Raw genomic sequence first — 22128 nt, 5'->3', positions numbered from 1 at the left:
CTTTTCACATTCAGTTTAGACTGGATGTCTTTGCTGTCCTCGGTCTTTCAAAGAATCTGGTTTCTTTGAAGATGTATTGAACTTCATTCTTAGACTTCGTCTTCCATTAAAGGCCTAAACATGAGGTTTCTCTCAGTGTGTTTCTTTGTTGAACTGGTCTTCTTCAAGTTTAATTCCTCTAATTCTGTCCTGTTTTTCATTGAAAACATAGAAAAAATATCTTCTGTTGTTTCAGTTTATTGAGATTTTGCAGATGTTTCACTAATTCCAGCCTGTAACGTTTTCTCTCCTTGGTCATGTGATCTTTTCTGGAGATGGACTTTTTATTAACTGACAATTTTCTTGTATTTTTCACCTTTTCCTTAGTTTTAAGAATAACTTAATTTGTCTTCAAACCATTAGTGACAGAAATGTTACCATGACATTTATTTTATTACCCTGACACTTTGTTGGGTTCTTGTATAGTTCTTAAAATCTCCTCTTGCCGTACAGAAACAATATCCTTGCCTACAGTGTCGTCATTATCTTTGTGGTTTGTTGCTTCCTCTTCTCTTCTTTGTAGAAGATGTTTTCTCGCATTGACATTGAGAAATTTAAATGGCGTGAAGTGTAGTGGTGCAAAGAGATCACAGTAAAAAATACAGACACAAACATTTTTAGTTAAGTAAGACAGACGCTGCTGTAAAAAGGAATATCAGGAGCTGAAAAAAGATGTGAAATGTGCTGCGACTTTACCTCTCTCTATTCTTTCTGTTTTAGCTGCAACTTGTGTTTCAGGCGACAAAGCATCAGGAGCAGCAGTGAGAATCGTGTCTTCTGTTTCTTTAAAAAAGAATCAGTTCTTATTCAAAGGAAGGCACGAGTAGATTTTAGTAGAATAACAGAGGGCAGGAAAAAAGATTTTAAGAGGAATGAAAAAGACCAACTATGAACATGTGACATGAAGAGAGGTTTACAAACTGAGGTTGATGATGGACTCAGTCTGAACACACACCAGAACAAAGACTACAAACATGGAGTCGAATGACACAGGTACAGATTAACAATGCAATAAGAACGGTACGTTTGGTACCTCTGGAAGACTTTTTTGAAGGAATCCTTTTCTCGTCTGGCTTTAATGGCACTGAAGGAACTGTCTGAAGAGGATCCTCGGATAAAGATTCTTTTGTTTCCTTTGTCGTCTTGTATTTGAGTTCAGTTTTTGCAGAAGCAGATTCAAATTCCAACCCCTGTTTGATCATTTTTGTCACGTCAGTATCTGTTACTGAGGGTTTTACTGCAACAATCTCTGTTTCTGCATAAAACATTTCCTCAGATTTCATCTTTTTCTCCGTTTTCTTTTCAAACACTTTGTGTGCACTTTGCTCACGTTCAGGGGTGACAAGTGCTTCCTGTTTTCTCTTTTCTTCCATTTTCACTGCAGTGGGAACGATTGTTGCTTCTTTACCTTTAACTGTGTCTTCCCTCAGCGCTCTTGTCATCTCTGAAACTTCATTGCTGTGTTTTTCATGTGGAGTCACTGATACGTCACGATCAACTGCTTCCTTAAAGGTGACTTCAGCTAAAGCCTTTGTTTCAGCTTCCAGGTTTTCAGTCAGTTTTCTTGCTTCTGTGGTGATCACAACCGAGGAAGGTTTGGTTTCATCTGCCTTTGTCACCACCGTGACATCTTTCAGTGTTTCCTTCTCTTTGAATGAAGTAGGCTCCTCGGATTTTTCTTTCGCGCGTCTCTCTTTGCTTTCTGTTTCAGTGCTCTTCGCTCTCTTTTTAGGTTCAAAGCTGGCTTCGTGTATGGCGATAGCTTTTTTGTCTTGTTGGTGGCTAACTGATGCACTGTCTTTCCTTTCATCTGTAATTTCTTTGCTTGGTGACTCAACTGCCTTGACAAAATACTCTGTTTTTTCTTTTGAAGGTTTATCTTGTAGTATTGTGAGCTTCGATTCAGAGTCCTGGGCTAAAACTACAGCTTGGGGTTTTTTCGGGCTGATTCTTTGTTTAGCCACGCTGCTTTCCTTCCTCTTTGAAGTATCAGTAGCAGATAGCTCACCTCTCACTTCAGACCTGTTATCTTGTTGGCTCTGTGTTTCTGTTGTACTTAAGACATCTGTTTCTACCAATACCACCACTGCCCTGTCCAGTGGAGCCACATCTTCATACCAGACTTCAGCATGTTCTTCTACTACTTGTTCACGCTCCCAGACAGCTTCTGTAAAAGGTACTTGTTCTGTCACATAATACATTTCCTGTATCTCCTGAGCTCCTTTCCTTTCCCATTGTTCTTCTTCAGTCTTCTCAAAACTTGCAGCTGTGAGATGATTTAAGAGGTGTAGAAGAAGAGGCGTCATGTGGCGGCGCCAAGATTTGACAGCAAAACACAAAGACAATCATCAGTGTTAGGAGACAACACAGAAATGAAGAACCACATGCTTTAGGTGACAATCCACTTGTTTCAAGCATTAAAGAATAAGATGTGTTTAAGATCCATGTAGTACCTTTTTTAGTAGCATAAATTTTTATATCCTGTTCAATCTCTGTGTGCAGAATCCTCTCAATCTTCTTAGCTTCGGTTTCTTTTAAGCAATGAATCAAAATTGATTCCAAGATGGTGTGTGGTGAAGAAAACAATTTGGAAAGAGAAAAATGTAGACAGTCAACAAACACATGTCAAATAACACAAACAAGCCAAGAGATGGAAGATGTTGACAAAACCTTGTGGCAGCAGTTCAGTCTGAACTCAATGCACACATTTAGTCAGCTGGAATTTCTTACCACCAATATTTGATGACACATCGATAGATGTCACATTTACTGATTCTCCTCACCACTGAGGCCAAATGAATTCAGCTCTGATAGCATTTTGTTATCTTGTTGCATTAAAGACGGAAATGTAACAAAGAAAAAATAATTTCTTTGCACTGAAAACTTTAAGTGATAATTAAGAACAATAAAGAGATTTCTTTTTACGTGATCAAAAGTTTTTGAATATTAAACACTCAAATAAAAGAGCATCATTTGATAACATTTAAGTGATTGTTGAGATTCTGGCTTCAGTTCAAATCTTGGCAGTCCTCATGCTCAAACATGCATGATGAAGATACAAAGAAAGACAAAAACAGCTGAAGTCTGCTGTACCTTTAGGAAGAATTTCTTCTACCTCTTGTTTAGGCTTGGCCTTAGATACAATATCAGGTATTGCATCAGGGGCCTTTACGTGAACTGTTTTCTCTACAGAGATCTTCTCTGTTTGCTTCTTTGAAATGAGCTCAACTTTGATTTCCTCAGTGCTTACAGATGTCTGCTTCTCAGTAATCAAAGCTTCTTCAACCACCTTCTGAGGAACCTTTACAGGCTTCCTCTTAGGAAGAGCCTCCTCTGGGACTTTTTCCTCACGTGGTTTTTCTGGTACTTTCTCAGGTAATTTTTCTGGCTCCAGCTTTGGAATTTCCTTCATGGCTTTCTCGGGTTTCAGCACTTTCTCCAAGCGTCTCTCGGGTACTGATTCAGATATTTTCTCAGGAAGCTTCACAGGTTCAGGCTCCAACACAGCAACCTCATCAAACACCTTCTGATAGCTTTTTTCAGGTACAGGTTTAGGTTCGAGCTTCAAAGCTTTAAGAGGGTGTGACACAAGAACATGCAAAAGACATGACAATAAAGAACACAAATGTGCTTTCACACAAGAAACAAATCCTTTATAAGTTCATGAAGTCATTTAGACACAAAAGGGTCACCCTGTGGAGAATAATATATGACTATGTGTTAAAAAGGAAATCTCATAGAGTAAAGACATTGAAAGGGACCTCTAAATGTACATTTTGGATATAAAATGAATAATTTGAGCTGGGTATGAGTATATATCATCATAGCATTTCTTTACTTAAAGAGACTCAAAAGACAGTGAATGAAGTCTGCCCCTGTATTAAAGAAACTTCATATGTGAAATAGAAATGTACCTTTCTCTTTCCTTGTTGGTTCTTCCTTTGGTGGAACGACAGCAGGCTCTGCTTTCTTGGCTGCTTTTGGAAGCTCAGTTATTTTTTCCTCCACAGGAACTTTAAAGAGTATTATTGGCATATATTAAAAGTCTTTTAGCAAATTCAAGTTGAAGAGTTTCATTAGAGAACAATGAAACACTCTATCGAGTGCAAGACAAGAACAATCACAACATGCAGCAACAAAATGAGAGAGGTTAGCCATTATAAAATAATATGCCACAGAACCTGAAGAGTTTAGGGTTAGTATGAGAGTTTTGGTTTTAGTTAGAAGTTTCCGGATGACTGAATTAGCTTCAGGTACCTTTAACTGCCACAGGTTTCTTCTGTGGCGCTTGTTCCTCTGTCTCAAACTTTTCTGGTTGTGCAAGTGAAGGTTGGGGTGGTTGGATTGGAGCTGAAACCTCCTTCTTTGCTGGTTCTTCTGATGCTTCAAAATAAAATTCCGTTTACTATCATTATTATAATAATAATAATAATTATTATTATTATAGTTAGGTAAATATGCAGTCGGCAGATATCAACATCAAAATGTACTCACAGATAAATCCCTGAAAAGAATCTGTGGTACTCAAAGGTTAATACGAGATTTGTTCGCACTACCATCAAAAACACTAATGTGAAGACACCTCAGATGAGTTAAGGTTGGACAGTGGAGTTAAGAAGATTAAAGAAAAAACACCACATTAAGAAAAACTCCACAGCCATTTACCTTTTTTTGCAGGTTCCTTTGGTGCAGGAGTTGGTTCTGGTTTGGTCACTGGGGGTTCCGGTTTTGGCACCACAGGCTTTGGTGCTGTTATTTCTGCTGATTTTTTCACCACAGGTTCAGGCTTGGGAACCACTGCAGGTTCTTTTGGTTCTGGTTTTGTTAGAGAAGGCTCGGGTTTATGAGCTTCTGGTTTAGGTTTGTCTGGTTCTAGCCTGGTTTCAGCTGGCTTGCGCCTGGTCTTTGATGGATCTGGTTTTGCAGCTTCTTCAGGGACTAGCAACATTTAGATTTGTTTAGATAAACAAAGACAAAGACTTCGCTTCCACTCTTGAAGCTAAATGAACAGTTTGAAGATCTTAATACTAAAGACAGAAGCATACACAGTAGACTACAAACTCAACACAAACATCCAAACAAAACAGGAAATACCTTTGGATGGTGGCGTCACCATTTTCTTTACTGGTACTGGTTTAGCTTCAGGCTCCTGCTCGGGGATTTGTTCAGGTTTAACCTTGGGTTCTGCTTTGGGTGTAGGCACTGGCTTTGCTTCTGGTTCCGCTTTGGGTGTAGGCACTGGCTTTGCTTCTGGTTCTGCTTTGGGTTTGGGCTTGGGCTCAGCTTCAGGCTTAGCTTCAGGGGCCACTACTTTGGAGTCTGCTGGCACCTGAGGCTTGGGTTCATCTTTAAATGGGTAAAAACATTCTTTGTTAGGATTACGCAGCAGGAGAATCTATAATTTTGCAAGAAGTGCTTCAGAGAATGAGAAAATCACCAGAATCGTATATAGAAACAGCATGACATATAAAACAGATAAAGGTTTCAATGAAGCCAGACTGACTCAGCGTGGTGGGAAACTGTATAGTGTGGCACACAGTTGATAAGACATCAAAGAAACATTAAGCAACATGAAGTACCTTTCTTTGGCACTCCAGGCTTCTCAGTAGGTGGAGGTGGGGAAGCAGTCGGCCTTTTAACTTCCTCTGTTTCTTTTAAGGAAATATTCAAACATATAATAATCAAACGAGACAACAGATTGCCCTTAGCAAAGATGTTCTAAAGACATTTGTAGGGATCCCTACCTCTGGGAACAGGAACATCCTTTTCTGGGACTGAAACCACAGCAATCTTTTCCTCCACTTGCTTTCTGGCTTCAGGCTCTTCAAATGTGCAGTTAAATTAAGTGAAGGTCAAGCAACATTAAAGAGGTTTAGGAAGTAAAAGATCAAACAAACACAAAGTATAGTTGAGATAACAGTAAAAACAAAAGAAGCTAGAAATGTAATTAATAAATTTACGTGTCAACATCAACAGTTTGTCAGTACCTCTCTGTGGTGATGCTGGTGTTGGTTTCTCTTCAGGCCTTTCCTCAACTTTGGGAAATTAAAAAAAAACACAATTAGGTGAAGAAGAGAAGTGCAGCAGAATACACGGCGCCATTTTAAAAACTGAAAACGCCACTACAGTAGATAATGTAATAAAAGAACAAAAAGACACAGTTGTAGGATGAGGGAAAGCAGAATATGCTCAGCTCTGCTGTACCTTTTGTTGGGATTTCCTCTCTCATTTGAACTTGTTTGGTCTCCATTGTCTCCTCAATGGCAACTCTTACAACTGCTGGAAAAACACATGCACAAAGGAACACATCCAAGATCGAAGGTAAGTGTCATAAAACATAAACATTCTTAAGTCTTCATAAGTCAAACATGGAATCCAACACTTTTAATTATTTTTTTTTCTTTTAAGCTCAGAATTTCTAGATAAGCTTTTTAAGCATTTGGACATAAGTCAGTACAATCTAAAGCATTTGGTCATTAGTGTGTGGTGTGTTTTAGACGGGACAAGAGAGGTCAAAAGATCAGTGCAAACCTAAACTGTGCAAAGCACTCTGATAGGAGCCAGAATGATAATGCAGAACAATGTATTTGTGATAAGAAACTAAAAGATTCAGAAGCTCGACAGTAAGCAAAACCAGATCATCAGATATTAGGCTGTTACTGAACCAAAAGTGGTTATTAAAAAAACAAGCACACAAAGGCTGGTAGTGAAATGAGGGATAAAAAAGAGAGACGTATGCAAGCACAAATATATAAGATAAGAAAAAACATACATTTAAAAAAAGACAAATGTCAAGATAGACATGAGTAATGTGGCTCAAACGCACACAGGTATTGCTGTGCATGCTCTCGACATTGTGCTGACAAGAGCATGATGAGCACATCATACAAAACTGCTGGCCAGTCAAAGGCCTCAAGCCCGGGCCAATCAATACCCTAACACCTGTACAGTCTGATGTTAAAGAAAAAAAGAGATAAAGCCGCACATCTTTGAGATGCAGGACAAAAATCTACATTTTATTTGTCCTCGTTTAAAAACAGAAGTTGAACTTCTTAAAATCTTCAAACTGGAACGACTTTTTTAAAAAGCTCTATTCTTAGTGATCCATTACACACCAAACACCATTTACAGGCATAGAAAAAGCTAATACAAATGTGTGTGTGGAGAGGGTCCATATATACTTGTTGTTGTTCAGCTGGTGGAGATAGAACTCTTACCTAATATTGTACTTTTCTTACTAAGCCTAGCCAAAATCCAAAAAGTGTAAAAGCAAGAGTGCAAAATGTATTTTAGTGTGCTTAAACCTAATGGAACAGAACTGAACACAACGTATTTTATGTAATAAATCTCATCCCTAAAACCAGACTCACACACTTTTAATGTTAAATGTTGGTCAGAGGGCCCGGACACTGGCCCGGTGGCGCCAGTGTCCGGCAGCCTCGCCTCTGTCAGTGCGCCCCAGGGTGGCTGTGGCTACAATGTAGCTGCCATCACCAGTGTGTGAATGGGTGGATGACTGGATATGTAAAGCGCTTTGGGGTCCTTAGGGACTAGTAAAGCGCTATATAAATACAGGCCATTTACCATTAAATGGCAAAACATAAGTAAAAGTTAGTGAGTGTGGCATCAAGATGGAAAACTGGATTAAAGTTACAAAGTGACAACAAAACACATTCAGAACATTAGGCACAAAGAAAGAAAGAAGAACAGATACAAATTAACAGGAAAAAAGACAAAACGCAGGAGCATAAAAACAAATAGTAAATACCTTCAATCTCTTCTTCATAATGATAGAATTCATAAGATTCTTTAAAAGACAAAAAACATTTTTATTCCATTTCATTGTTAAATTCAGGTAAACATTGTCTTAATTCTATGTGGGCCACAAAACTACTATGAAATTTCTATAACAGAAACTGCTCTGTAAATTCCCTGATGTAATAAATGGAACAAAGTGAGCTGCTTATGATGCCTTACCTTGAATTGCAACTGACGTAGGCACTTCAGGCCTCTGAACAGAGGAATCTGGCATATCTACAGAGTATGGTACCAAAAGTTCTGTTTTGGTTAAGTGGTTAACTATTGGTTAACTATTAAAAACAAAACAAAACCACTGTGTGAGTAGAAGTGTAGGACATTTTGGAAAATCCTCTTGCTTTTGCCAGTTACAAGATAAAAAGTATAGATAGGCACATTTCAACCATAACATCAATTAAGTACAACCAGCTAGCGTAGTCCTGTAGTAACACAGGCTAGTGGGTACCATACCTAACCACCTAACTTGAAACTAGTAACTCCATATCCGGCCCTTTAGGCCTGGAGCTTAAGTTCAACATTTTAACAGCTTCCCAAAAATAAGCTAATTGGTTTCACTTTTATAAAATCATAGATAATAGTGTTATAGGTAATGGAAAAATGCATCTGGTCCTAGAAGGTCTTAAATTTGGTCAAATACAACCTCAGATGAACAACAATATACATTGTGTCATTACATATTTAACAAACACTGAGCAAAAAGGCAGACACAGTATGAAATACCCCTACTTCCTTTATAGGAATAAAGCATGTAAGTAACAGAAAGTTGCTGCTGCTCACATTCAATAGATTAAATGATGATCGACACAAGTGTGTCTACAACTGTAAAAGCAGAAGTGTTAGCAGTTTGCTAATCTGACGCATTGAGGTGGAATTGGAAAGCAAGTGGAAAATCCCATGAGTGGACATCAAATTCCCCTCAAGGACAAATGACAAATGGCAATGACATCCACCCACTGATCCATCCATGCCCAGACAAGCCCAGAGCCTCCTTAGCCACCACCTCCAACTCTTCGGGTGGGTGACTGAGGCGTCTTAAAGACAGGCAATTTGTCCTTGGTCTTCCCCAAGGTCTCCTTCCTGTGGTAAATGGCCAGGAGACCTAATATAGCAGGCAGGAGGTATCCTACTCACATGCCTGAGCCACCTCGCCTGGTTCCTGTGTGCAGAAGTTGCCACAGCTTCTCTGAGCAGAGCTGCTCTTTTGAGTCCCTCACCCTGTCTCTAAAGAAGGGCCGAGCTACCCTTTGAAGAAAGCTCATTACCATCATTCGTTATTTAAGTCACTACTCAGAACTGCAATAGGTGAGGGCAGTAACATAAATTACTAGTCAACACCTTCAGCTCTCAGTTCACCACAACAAATTGGTAATGACTCCTAATAACTGCTGCCACGCCACTCGTTTCTCGGTTACTGTAGGAACACGACCCTGAGACAGACCCTTTCTACTTGGGACAGGAACTCACAGTTTTCCAGATAAGAAAAACCTGTAGGTTGTAATTCTCATTCCCACATCTTCAGACTCTCCTGTAAAACAGCTCAGTGCAGGCTGGAAACGACCATGTGATGAAGCCAAGAGAATCTCATCATGCAGAGAAACATAGATGAGTCCCTGAGGCCACTGAAGTCAAAATTTGCTTCTTAGCTATGTCTACAAATTTTGTCCACAAACATTATGTACAAAATCACTGAAAAACCACTAACAGAGTCCAACAGCCAGTGGGGACAGGTCTGACTCATTACTGACAATACAGACCTTATGTCATGGTCCCCGTGTCTCGCCGGCTGACTCCGTGTCAGGGGACATGTTTGTTTTTGTTTTGCTCTCTCTCCCTCTTCCCTCCGCCGGGGTGGTGCTCACTGCAGGCCCTGCACCTGCACTTGTCATCACACCTGCTGCCACGCACCTGCACTTGTCATCACACCTGCTGCCACGCACCTGCACTTGTCATCACACCTGCTGCCGATTCCAGTGGATTAAAGCAGTACTTAAGATGGCGGACCTTTGCTATTCTTGGTTCATTGGGCTATCGGCATCATCCCTGAACCCGTTTGTGACTGTGTTTGGACGAGTGAGATAGAGGAGCGGCGAAAGAGAGGTGTTGGACTTTCTGGAGAGAGAGAGGAGCGTTTTTGACTCATCCTCTGTGTCCCTGTGGACCCTGGAGCCCCGGACTCCTTTCCCCTGGCACTCTGTATGTATATATTCACCTGGTGTTCCCTTCACTGTAAATAAACGCACTGTTTTCTTGCCAAAGAAATCCCTGGTCTGCGCCTGAGTCCGTTTAAGGAACCTTGCTCAGGGAACCATCACTCTAGTCTTCTAATCTAGAGGCATCACCCCACAGTGCCATGCAAAGTTGCAGAAGCGTGTCAATCAGTGTAGTCCCACAACATCCAAAGCCTTAAGGAACAAGGCAAATCTCCACCCTGGGGGTCTTACCACTTACAAGAAGCTGTCTTATCCCAGTAAACTCACCTCTAGTGATTGCAAATCATCCACCTCATCCCCAGACTCTGCTTCCTCTATGAGGAGTATTTGTGACGCCACAGGCTAACCAAGTCCACTAGGAGTCCCTCTAACAGCTCTCTTTAGCTCCAGTGTCCACCATCTGCTATGCTTGCCCCAATGGCTCAATGCCCTCAGTCTCTCTCGGAATGTATTCAAAGTTATGCCAGAAGTGGAAATTGACCAGGGCTTCGGCTAGATGCTCCCAATGCACCTTCCCCATATATCTGGGCGTGCATGGCCAGCATCCTTTGCTCTCACCTCATCCAACTCACTACCAGGTGGTGATCAGTTGACAGCTAAACTCATGACACAGATATGAAATTAATCACCAACCTGCAACCTAGCGTGTCCTGGTGTCACCTCCACCTAGGAACACCCTTATACTTGAACATGTGTTCGTTATGGACACACTGTGATTATCATAGAAGTCCAATAACAGAACACCACTTTAGATTGGGCAGCCTTTTCCTCCTAGTCAAACCACACCCGGTCTACCAAATCAAAGCCAAACACATCATATCAGAAGCCGTGATCATTGTTTGGCGCTAACAGGACTTGGGCACCTGGCAGCCATGTGAGTTTAACATAGACTCCATGATTAATGGTGGCTCAAATGAACACAGGCATTGCACACAGATATTGTCAAATGTAAAGCCATTTGGCTAAAATTGGGTCATGCAACAGGAGATTCACCCAGAACAATGTGAGAAAATAGTTCAAAAAAGTGGTTCTACACGCTAGTGAATCACAGTGTGGGCTTATTTTTTCACACATTGGTCCTAAATTTTGCCTTAAATCTTTTAAATACATTATGACATGATGTAATATGTCATGTGATGCTATTCCTCTGAGGTTGCATTTGCCTAGTTTTAGAACCTGGTAAGAGTCAGATCATTTTTGATTGTGTCTGAATTCGTAAAAACCTGCAGTGGTGAACTAGAGTGGTGGACTGTGTCCATATCTGACTGTGATAAAGAGGGCAGAAAGAGGTTTTCCAAAGATGTTCCTGAATGATTAAAGTCATCGAGGGTCTTGAAAATAAAATACCTACCAATGGGGACCATTGCTAATTCAATTTCTGTAAAAAAAAAAAGAAAAAGAAAATATAGAATAAACAGAGTGTTAAACACTTCGATAAAAGGTGAGCAGAAGCATAAAAAGTGTTGCCTGACTGAACTGTACCTTTGCCAGACAAATAAAGCTCAGCTGTGCTCTTAGCCTCTCCCCTGGGTTCCAACCTCACAATTACTGAGTACACGCCTATAAGGAATTAGTAATGAAGATCTTTTACACTCAGGTCTCAACAAACAACGAGGAAAAAAATCTACAGGACTTTGTGACGAGCCTTTGTAGCTTGATGGCACACTACACACCTTCGTCTTCAACGGTCACGTTTTGAATGACCATGAAATGTCTTCGGCCCTCGCTTCTGAAGTTGTACTTAGGGCTCTCTTTCAGTTCCCAGGTGTCTTTGTACCATGAAACAATGGCATTGTCAAAGGACACTTCACACTCAAAGGTGGCTGACTGTCGCTCATTGACTTCGATGTTGTGGATGCGTTTGGTGAAATGAATTTGTTCAGCTAAAAAAAAGATAAAGACGGGAATGGGTAAATGGCATCACAATTGGGAGTGTATGACAATAGCTAAATGGTCATTTTTCATCAAAATATCATCTAGATGGTTAAAAATGATGATCATCGTTTATGGGACAGTTATCAAAATGCATGTAAAAATACAACAAGTGGGACAATGGGGCATGCTTTTGGAACACGATCATGAAGAAAGTTACGAAAGAGAAGGACAAAATCAAAGAGGAAAAAAGAGGGCAATCTTCAAATTGCCAACATTATTTTAAGAGTTTGATAATGGAAGTCAAAGAGGTTAGTAACTGGGAACTACGTAAAACATGTCTATAAGTTTGCAGGATGGGTTCCAGGTACAAACCTTCCACCCAGAGGTCTGCTGAAGACTCCAGCTGTTGGTACTTGCAGGTGTATCTTCCTTGGTCTTCAGGCTTCAGGTCTCTGATCAGTAGCTTCTGAACCTTGTGTTTCACCTCAGATGTGTACCTGTCCTTCATTTCTAACTGCTTTCCATTTTTAAACCACTGAGCCTCTACATTAGGGATGGACATCTGACAAGACATAGTACATGACTGGCCTTCCTTACCCATTGTGTCCTGTAGATGTTTCTCAACCTCCACCTCTAAAGGACAAAACACATAAAAACAAAAATGAAGTCAAAAGAAAATAGTTTATTTAAGATAATCGAGTTTTTACTGTAAGGAGGCTTTGTTCTCAATCAGCCAAGAAGACAGAACATTTACAACCACTTAAAAGCTAAAGCCTCTAAGCTAAACTAGACAACTGCCGAGGTGAAATGCTAATTACCCTTTATCAAACAACAGATACTTTTTAACAGATGCAGTAAAGCTGTCAGTACTGACCCATGACACTGAGCTTGGCACTGGATATGTGGGGCCCGCACACCACCCTGTAGTTGCCCTGGTCAGATGACTGGCAGTTCTTGATCCTGAGCAGATGGCGGTCGCCGCTGATGGTGATATTGTACTTGTCGCTAGTATCAAGTTTCTGTGTGCCTTTGTACCAGGACAGCGTGATCTCTAGGTAGTTGATCTTGATCTCACACTCGAACACTGCTTCTTCATTAATGAAGACAGATTGATTGGAAATGTCCTTCACCACAGTGACAGGCTGCAATAATGACAAAGAGCATTATGAAGTACATGCCAGACAAACAGTTTTTCATCCTTGTGATTATTTCTATTAAGTGTACACTGCAGTAAAGGAAAGATTCTCTGATGGCTCAACAGCTTTTTCTAATAATGTTTATGTGCACAACATATGTTAAGGACCAAAGAAAATAAACTGGGTCTATGGCTACAACGTAATTGATCACTTGCAATGTTGACCCTGTACCAACATTAGTTTTGTTAATTCAGCAAAAAAGACCATTGCAACGATTTCAGAATAAAGTTGGACTGATATAAATGCTAATGCATCCTATAACTGTTGACTGACAAAAACACATCAACGGCACATCAACCACTGGTCTTATCATTAATAACAAAGCCAATTATCCTTTAAATATGCTTTGAGGATTTTTAGCCTTCAGCTGTAAAAGGCTTATAAGGTATTGTCGCCCCACCCGCACACCCTGCCGGGCATGTGGGTGTGTCACGTGGATACCCAAGTTTGTCAATGCAAAACCTGAGAACAAAACAAGGCGTAGGATTTACAAATTAATACCACAGGTGTATCTACTATCGCTGATGAGTTCAAAACTCAGTGACCTTGACCTCAAGGTCTGAGGTCATAGGTGAAGTTTTCTGAAAATCTTGTGCTTGTGATAATTCTAGAAGGAAGTCCATTGATTTTCTTCCGCTTATCTAGGACTGGGTTGCTGGGGCTTCAGCCTAAGCAGAAAAGCCCAGACCTCCCTCACCCTAGCCAGCCAAGATATATAATGTCCTTAGCTTGTCCTGGGTCTGTCCCGGGGCTTCTTCCTGGTGGGACTTGTCTAGAACACTTCACCCGGATGGCTGAACTCCTTCCGTCGCTTGTATCCATGATTTCAGCCACTACCCAGAGGTCATGACCGTTGGTAAGGGTAAGGGTGTACATTGGCCGGTAAATTAAGAGTTTTGCTTTTACGCTTAGCTCTCTCTTTACCACAACGGACTGGTACAGCGACGAGATTCTGAGACCATCAAAGTGGAAACCTTCCACCACTTGGTTACTCCTAGAAATCCTTGGTGGCAGGTCCTCTAGGGCAGCGGTCCCCAACCCCCGGGCCTCGGACCGGTACCGGTCCGTGAGTCGTTTGGTACCGGGCCGCGAGAGTTGAGGCTCAGGTATGAAATGTATGGTTTTCAGAGTTTTTATCGGTTTTCAGCGTTATTTTGTTATCGTTTTTATCGTTAACTCGGTTTTCCTGGGTCTTTTCACGTGTGTTATGAATAAATCTTCTCTTTTTCGGTACCGGTACTAGTTTTATTTTGTTCTATTTATCCGCAACACCTTAAAGTCCGGTCCATGAAAATATTGTCAGGCATAAACCGGTCAGAGGCGCAAAAAAGGTTGGAGACCTCTGCTCTAGGGTGTGTGAGGTTCACCATGAGTTCTTGAAGGCTCTGGAAGTTGTAGGGCTGTCTTGGTTGACCTGAACGTCAGAGGTCAGGTTTTCTGAAAATTGTGTGGCTGTAATAACTTGAGATGGAAGTCACCTTTGAAATTGGTGAATATGCTAAAAATATCAGTCCTTGGGCAAGACACTTCACCCGTTGCCTACTGGTGGTGGTCAGAGGGCCCGGTGGCGCCAGTGTCCGGCAGCCTCGCCTCTGTCAGTGCGCCCCAGGGTGGCTGTGGCTACATTGTAGCTTGCCATCACCAGTGTGTGAATGTGTGTGTGAATGGGTGGATGATTGTGTATAGTGTAAAGCGCTTTGGGGTACTTAGGACCAAGTAAAGCGCTATACAAATACAGACCATTTATCAAATCTCAGTGACCTTGACCTCAAGGTCAAAGGTCAGAAGTCAAGTTTTCTGAAAAACTTGTAAATGTGATCATTTGAGAACAAGGCAACGTAGGATTTTGAAATCGATACCATAGGTGTATCTACTAAAAGGCTCAGGGGAGTAAAAAGAAGTTAGCTGACTAACAAAGAAATCAGTGAGAGATTTCTAATTGCTGCTGGAAAACACTTTAGAGAGCTGTAGACACCCAGTTCACGATCACGATTAAATAAGCAACTCTTTCCGACCGTTGCAAGTAAAAGCTTTACTCAATAAAGTTAAATATTAATTGTACTGTGATTCAACTAAAACAAAATGTAAAACTTTGGATTCTACTGTGGGCCTAAGAGTATTACGGTGGCCCAAGGAGGGCAAACGGATTTAAGAAAACACCAGCAAATAGGAAAACGCTGCAAAAGCACACAATACACAATGGAAACAGAAAAAAGACAACGGGAATGAAAGAAACATGACAAAAACTACAAAAACAAAATCAGATAGGAAAATAGAAGTGTTTCAGGGGACACAATAACTTGACGGAAACATTTCCGTTTTCTTTCTGATTGTTTTCTGTATTTTCTTTATTGTCTTTTTGTCTGTTTGTGTTTTGTGTGTGCTTTTGCAGATGCTTTCAGTCCGTTTGGCCTCTCAGGGCCACCGTAAGATTCAGCTTCAGAAAGATTTTGTAAATTGATGTTATTGGTGAATAAATCTCCTTTATTTTTATTTTTATACTGATGACCTGCACAAACAAAAGTTATATTTACCTTACTGCATCTTCCTCTCTGAAATCCATTTCTAAATTCTTTACAAACATTATGAAACGATGAATTTCAAGTTGCATTAACAGTAAAGCTTTGGTTTTCAAAACGGACTTTGCACATGTCCTGACCTCAGTCCGTTCCATCCTCTTCTGCAGGTCAGCCACCAGCCTGGCCATGTCCTCATCAGACTCTCTGTCTCCACGGTCTACCTCCTGTCAGCAACACAAACAAGTGCATTAGACATCCACAGCTTCAAAATCATCGGACCAAGTGATTGTGGAGACCCTTACTTGTCTTCCACTTTCTTCAGCTCTCTCTTTTTTGAGCTGCTCAATTGCATGCAGTAGGCCTCGGTAGTCAGTGATACCGTACATCCGGGCGTATTTCTCATACTCTTTCGGGTCCACGTTTCTCAACAGCTCAACTATGTCAATGTCTTTTTCCTCCTGTGGGCTCTTTTGCTTTGATGGAGTTCTGAGAACAAGGAGATGTCATACATTTTTAAAGATAAACAAAATGACAATGACAAATTGAACGACATTTAAACGACATTTCAGTCTGAATGATTCTGTGTTGTCAGATTCTAAACTCACTTCTTCAGTTTAGCGCGGAGGTCTCCCTCAAGCATCACTACGTCCTTCTTTTCCTCTACGTGCATGTCAGTACTGCACTCGATCTCGCCATGTTTGTTGGAGGCGACACACCTGTACTGACCAGAGTCCGATTTCGTCACTTCTTTGATCTCCAGTTTGGCCTCTTGGCCCTTCTGTTCAATGGAGATCCGGCCACCATGGGTCACTTGCCTCCACTTCCCTTTCATCCACTTCACACTGGGAATGGGGTCACCACCCACCTTTGCGATGAAGGTGGCGGTTCCCTCTGTGAGCAACAGGTAGAGGAGTTAGATCAGAAATGCCTACGTTTTTACACATTTGGATTGTGCATTGTGCAAATGTTGAGACCCTCACTCTCGGTAACGTGTGCAGTTTTAGGCTCTTCAATGAAGAACAGATTGTCCAGTTTTTTGGATGGAGAAGCTGCTGGAGCTTCAGCAGGAGACAGAGCTGCTCCAGGTTTCTCTGCAAGATGACAAACTACAAATGAAAGATTCTCAAAAGCAACAAAAATCTGAATTTTTCAACTTTTGAGAAATAAAAACAATTACAAATAAATAAAATCTTAGAGTACAGATCTGAGGGGATTTAACCTTTTTTTTTTTTTTTTACCTTTGACAGTGACTTTGGCTTTGCAGAATTCGCTGCCAGCCTCATTGGTAGCCTTGCAGAGGTAGTCACCAGCATTGAGTTTAGAGACTGTACTGATCTCCAGACATGCTGTGCCATCAGAAAAGCTGATTCTAGTGCTGCTGGATGGTGTCAACTCCTTCCTGTCCTTCATCCACTGGATCTTCAGAGGGGAAGATCCACAGACATGGCACCTGAGAATTAGCTTTTCGCCGTCATCCACAGTTGCTGGTTTGAGAGGTACGTCAAACACTGGGGGCTTCTTGGCCTCTGAAAGAGAGATAAGCCAGTCTGATTTATCTGACTGTACTGCTGTCAGTGCTCAGATTCATAAACACATCTGAAGACCTTTAAACAAAGACTTCAAAGTAAATGCGAATAACAGGGTTAAAAAGCAAATATACATGAGGAGAAAAAGTCTGACTTGAAGCCTTCATTAGTTAACAATTTAAGCAAGATGTTTAACCAACAGTCCAAATCATCAAAGATTATAACAATGGAATAAAGAAAACCAGAGACTTCGATAAACATACCAAACCACTAAATAAGCTCTGTCATTTTTTAATCATTCCTGCTAGCTGTCATTCTGTGAGCATCAATTATGCTTCGACTTTAAATCAAACATACCTGAGATGCCAACAGTGACATCACAGGAGGCTTTCCCAGCTTCATTAGAGGCCTGGCACGAGTACCTTCCGCTGTCAATCACTTGGCTGTTTTTAATGCACAGCACTGCCACATTACTCTTAAAGCTGATGTCATACTTGTCAGAACTCTGTATCTCCATGTCATCTTTGAACCAGCTGACTGAAATGGGCTGCGACCCGGAGACTCGGCCCTCAATCTTCACCAGTTTGCCCTCCATGTCCTCGATGTGCTCTGAGGGCTTTTTGGTGAACACTGGAGGATTTTTGCGCTCTGAAATCAAGACAAGAAAGTAAGAATGATGAGAAGGGGAGCAGCTTTCAAAGACAAAACAATGTCCTTCGAGAGACGTGAATGCTTTAGAAGAGAGAGCCGAGATGGCATGAGTGTGCCCCAGGTTCAAATACCTTTGACAGTGATATCAGAGGAACAAGAGTCCTTCCCCATGTCATTAGAGGCGTGGCAGAAGTACCTCCCTGTATCTGATTTATCTGCCTTCAGAATGGTCAGGTGAGGTGTATTATCCACACAGCTAATCTTATAATTCCCCCCAGAGCGAATATCTTTGTGGTCTTTGGACCAAGTGACTTTAATGGGGGTAGAACCAGTCATGTGACATTCCAGCTCAATGCTGTCACCCACTGTCACCTCCTGTAGTGACAATTTCCTGTCAAATACCGGAGGGTATCTGGGTTCTGCAGAGTGGCGAATGAATGAAAGGAAGATAAAAGAACAAATCTTTAGATGGACACGATTAAACAGTTTGGGGCCTTAAACAGCCCAGCACCATCTGACCAAAGTGCTGTCAAAAATAATAAACAAAAGACATTTAGAACGTCTAGAACGTGAAAGAGAAAGGTGGTTAAGTACAACAGAGTGGGGCATTTTCAGAAACGTGAGGAGCAGTGACCAGAAGTCATGAGGTCTCCTAACACAGTTTCACAATAAATAGAAGACTCGTTTTTGTCTAGTCAGAATCAGTAGGTGACGGTGAGATATCTAAAGGTTACACTGTTTGCTTCATAAGCATCCAGTATTAATGAATCAACCATCCAATCATGCGTCACACACCTTGCAGAGTGAGCTTGGCTCTGCATGAAGCTGAGCCCACACTGTTGGTGGCCACGCAAGTGTACTCCCCAGAGTGCCTCATCTCACTGTTGTTGATCTGCAGAACAGCTGTGTTATCATCGTACAGCATGGAAAACTCCTCCCCCTGACTCAGAGGTTTGCCGTCTTTCAGCCAGGACACCTCGATGGGCAATGAGCCAGCCACGCGGCACTCAAAGCGCACTGGCTGGCCCTCAGTTTGCTGCAGGCTGGTGATCTTCTTTGGGAATGATGGTGGCGTTTTAGCTTCTGTAAAAGATAAACACATGGCAGACATTAGTCTGAAAAGCCAGTGATTTTTACAAAGGTATAAATTCAGTAATCTGGAAAACTAGGTTTTACCTTGCACATTGAGTCTGCAGCTGGAGGAAGCAGAGCCAATCCTGTTCTCTGCCTTGCAGGTGTACTCTCCGATATCGGACTTGGTGGCTTTACTTAGCTTCAAACAGGCAACACCCTTTGTGTACTCCAGCTTGCAGGTGGGGCTAGACCTGACTTTGCCATCAGCCTTGAACCAGGACACCTTGATCTCAGGTGTGCCTGCAACCTGACATTTCAGACAGACAGCATCTCCAGCTGTCACCTCCATGGGCTCCAGTGACTCAGTAAAATATGGTGGCTCTGTGTGTGCAAACGCCAGAAAACATAGGGACACACTGTAAATTAAATCAGATCTGCAGGCTTTGGGACAGCTACACATATAATAAGTCTTGCTTTGAGTGTGGTTGTATGTATTATTGCTTATAGATTAACCTATCAGGCTTTTCCTCATCATATAGTCTTATATGCAATTTTACTGAATAAAAGTGGGCGACTGTAACATCCATAATGCAAAACCTCTGGCTTCTGTATGTTTGAGGTTTCCATATTTTTATACCTTTGCAATGTGCTGATATCAGTTTGTTACTTATTACTGCAGGTTTACAACCACTGCACACTGCTTCTAAGTAGAGTCTCCTGATTTGCCTAATCAGAAGGAAAGACTTTGTTGAGGTGGTCGGCTCTGAAGAGAGTATAAAGTTTGACTCTCGATTATTACCTAATAAGGGGCATTTTTCATTCTTTTAACTATTCAGTTTGTGTTGCTCTTTCTATCTAACATTCACACACATTTGTACTCTGGTGGATGCATCGGACGCTTGCCCAAGAATATTTTGCAGGAACAAATCAACAAATGAACCCAAACAGAGTGGGTTCAGTGATCTTGTACTAACCGAGGATAGAAACCACTGCCTCACACGTGTCTTTCCCAGCATCGTTGCACACTTGGCAGCAGTATTTTCCTGCAGCCTCCTTGTCATCAGTGCTGAGACACTCTAAGATACAGGAGCTTTCTGTTGTGGTAATGTTGTATTTGTATGAAGCAAAGATCTGCTGGCCATCTTTGTACCAGCTCACAGTGATCATGGGGGTGCCCGTGTATGTACACTCCAGGGTTAATGGTTTGCCCTTCTCAACTGATATGTCCTTCAGCTTCTTTGAGAAAGTTGCTGGCTCTGAAAAACACAATATGTTATTAAAATGATTGCGTTAGAAGAAATTTATAGACAAGAAAAACCTAAAGTCGATTGCATTTAACTAATTAATGTTGCTAGCAGAAAGGTGTGTGGTGCCACTGAAAAGATATTTGCCCCTTTCCTGATCTTAAAATATCTGTCACATGTACGTGTTTTAATATTAACCAAAGGTAACAAAGTTACCCAAACCTTACCTGGGATTAACCACATTTTAAAAATATATATTTTTTAGTGAAATAAGAAATAAGTTCTTTCTGGCCAACCTTTGACAGTGAGATTCACTGGATAGCTTTCTTTTCCTGCGTCATTAATGATCTGACAGGTGTACTCTCCAGCATGAGATTTGTCCACGTTGTAAAGCTCTAATAGAACTTTGTTATCATCCAGGGAGAAATCGTAGCCATGTCCAGCTACGATCTCTTTCGTCCCTCTGAACCACTTGAGTTTGAGAGGGGCGCTGCCTTTCACCATGGCTGAGAACGTCACATTAGAGCCTGGCATGGCCTCCACTGGCTGCGGTGGCACCACAAACGTTGGAGGTTCTGGGTCCAAACAGAAATATCAAACATTTCTATCAGACATAGAATTGTCAGGGCAATAACAGAACGGGCTAAAACGATAAGATGACTGCATTACAATCTGAATTGTTGCCAAAAACTGTGATTTTTGCCTCAGTGAATAATAAAGGATTCTGATTCTACTTCTATCTTAACTGTTTAATAAAGGTATTGGGGGGCAGGAGGTGGGGCCCGTCACATGTGTGGGCACCACAGAGGACAGGTGGTCTCCTGTGGGGTGCTTGTATCTTTTCCCAACCTGGTTGGTACAGTGGTCCAGACAAGTCAAACACCTTGCAACCAAAGAAAACATCAGCAAGTAGAAAACTGCAAATTAATGTTCACAGTGGAATAAAACAAAACCTCACAAAAACAATATTGATTTAAAGGAGACAATAATGTGACGGAACAGCTGAGAAGGTGACTGATAGCAAATGTGTATCTACAGGATTGCATGAATCATGTGTTGAGCACACACATTACTCCAACACTTCTTTCAATCCACAGCTCTTGTCTCGCCTAAATAATTTTTAATGTAATTATATTTCCGTTTGTTTTGTGTGCTTTTGCTGCAATTGTCTATTTGCTGGTGTTTTCTTAGGTTGCAGTGCATTTGAACCTGCAGAGCCACTGGGAGTGGGGTCTGCCAGTAGTGAACACTATATTTTAGGGTCTTTACCTTACAATATAAAGCATCTTGAGGCAACTGTTGTTATAATTTGGTGCTTTATGAATAAATAAAATTTTATTGAATTCTGTTATTGTGAATTTTGATATAAAACACCACCTGTTACGCCTGAAACCGTTTTCTAACATTCTAACAACAGTCAAAATCCAAGAATATATCAGATACATTCTGCATAAATATTGATTTTTACAAGTTTATCAGTTCACTATTTTTAACACATTTTTTATGATTAGTTGTCATAAGTACAAAGACAGTAATCAAAGAACATTGTCACTTTAGATTTGATTTGTGATGTTGCAGAGCTCTGTGTGCATACTCTGTTGAGAACAGACACAGATGGTTTTGTGCATGGACTGTAGGATTTATTTGTCACAGAACTGTTTTTCATTGTAAATGGTAAATGGCCTGTATTTGTATAGTGCTTTATTTAGTCCCTGTGGACCCCAAAGCGCTTTACAGTCAGTCATTCACACACTGGTGATGGCAGCTACATTGTAGCCACAGCTGCCCTGGGGCGCACTGACAGAGGCGAGGCTGCCGGAAACTGGCGCCACCGGGCCCTCTGACCCGTAGGTAACGGTGAAGTGTCTTGCCCAGGGACACAACGACCGAGACTGTCGGTAAAGTGTGTTGGAGATAACCTCACAGGTGACACACTTGGCGTTTTTTTTGCTGGCTTGTCGGTAGCAGCTCCTGAA

The 22128-nt window shown here is 41.3% G+C and overlaps 1 protein-coding gene across 1 annotated transcript in view; it reads right to left on the bottom strand.

Moving 5' to 3' along the window:
- The window catches only part of ttn.2 (titin, tandem duplicate 2), a 217919-nt gene that overhangs the window by 130788 nt on the left and 65003 nt on the right, over window positions 1-22128 (bottom strand). Inside the window, exons 63-91 of the mRNA XM_082507917.1 lie at window positions 20449-20727; window positions 19883-20164; window positions 19011-19289; window positions 18630-18917; window positions 17966-18253; window positions 17541-17831; window positions 16896-17183; window positions 16638-16748; window positions 16263-16548; window positions 15960-16143; window positions 15798-15881; window positions 12817-13084; window positions 12315-12575; window positions 11741-11950; window positions 11550-11627; window positions 11419-11445; window positions 8017-8073; window positions 7808-7846; window positions 6244-6318; window positions 6027-6074; window positions 5784-5861; window positions 5619-5690; window positions 5134-5385; window positions 4705-4977; window positions 4297-4437; window positions 3954-4052; window positions 3133-3609; window positions 2493-2570; window positions 736-822 (exon numbers count right to left, since the gene is read on the bottom strand). Of these exons, the coding sequence (XP_082364043.1) occupies window positions 736-822; window positions 2493-2570; window positions 3133-3609; window positions 3954-4052; window positions 4297-4437; window positions 4705-4977; window positions 5134-5385; window positions 5619-5690; window positions 5784-5861; window positions 6027-6074; window positions 6244-6318; window positions 7808-7846; window positions 8017-8073; window positions 11419-11445; window positions 11550-11627; window positions 11741-11950; window positions 12315-12575; window positions 12817-13084; window positions 15798-15881; window positions 15960-16143; window positions 16263-16548; window positions 16638-16748; window positions 16896-17183; window positions 17541-17831; window positions 17966-18253; window positions 18630-18917; window positions 19011-19289; window positions 19883-20164; window positions 20449-20727 (5280 nt within the window). The remainder of the gene's footprint in view (window positions 1-735; window positions 823-2492; window positions 2571-3132; window positions 3610-3953; window positions 4053-4296; window positions 4438-4704; window positions 4978-5133; window positions 5386-5618; window positions 5691-5783; window positions 5862-6026; window positions 6075-6243; window positions 6319-7807; window positions 7847-8016; window positions 8074-11418; window positions 11446-11549; window positions 11628-11740; window positions 11951-12314; window positions 12576-12816; window positions 13085-15797; window positions 15882-15959; window positions 16144-16262; window positions 16549-16637; window positions 16749-16895; window positions 17184-17540; window positions 17832-17965; window positions 18254-18629; window positions 18918-19010; window positions 19290-19882; window positions 20165-20448; window positions 20728-22128) is intronic.

The sequence above is a fragment of the Aulonocara stuartgranti genome (assembly GCF_965226115.1).
Source record: "Aulonocara stuartgranti genome assembly, chromosome: 16".
In the NCBI taxonomy this organism is placed as follows: Eukaryota; Metazoa; Chordata; class Actinopteri; order Cichliformes; family Cichlidae; genus Aulonocara; species Aulonocara stuartgranti.
This window is presented reverse-complemented; position numbering and strand designations above follow the sequence as displayed.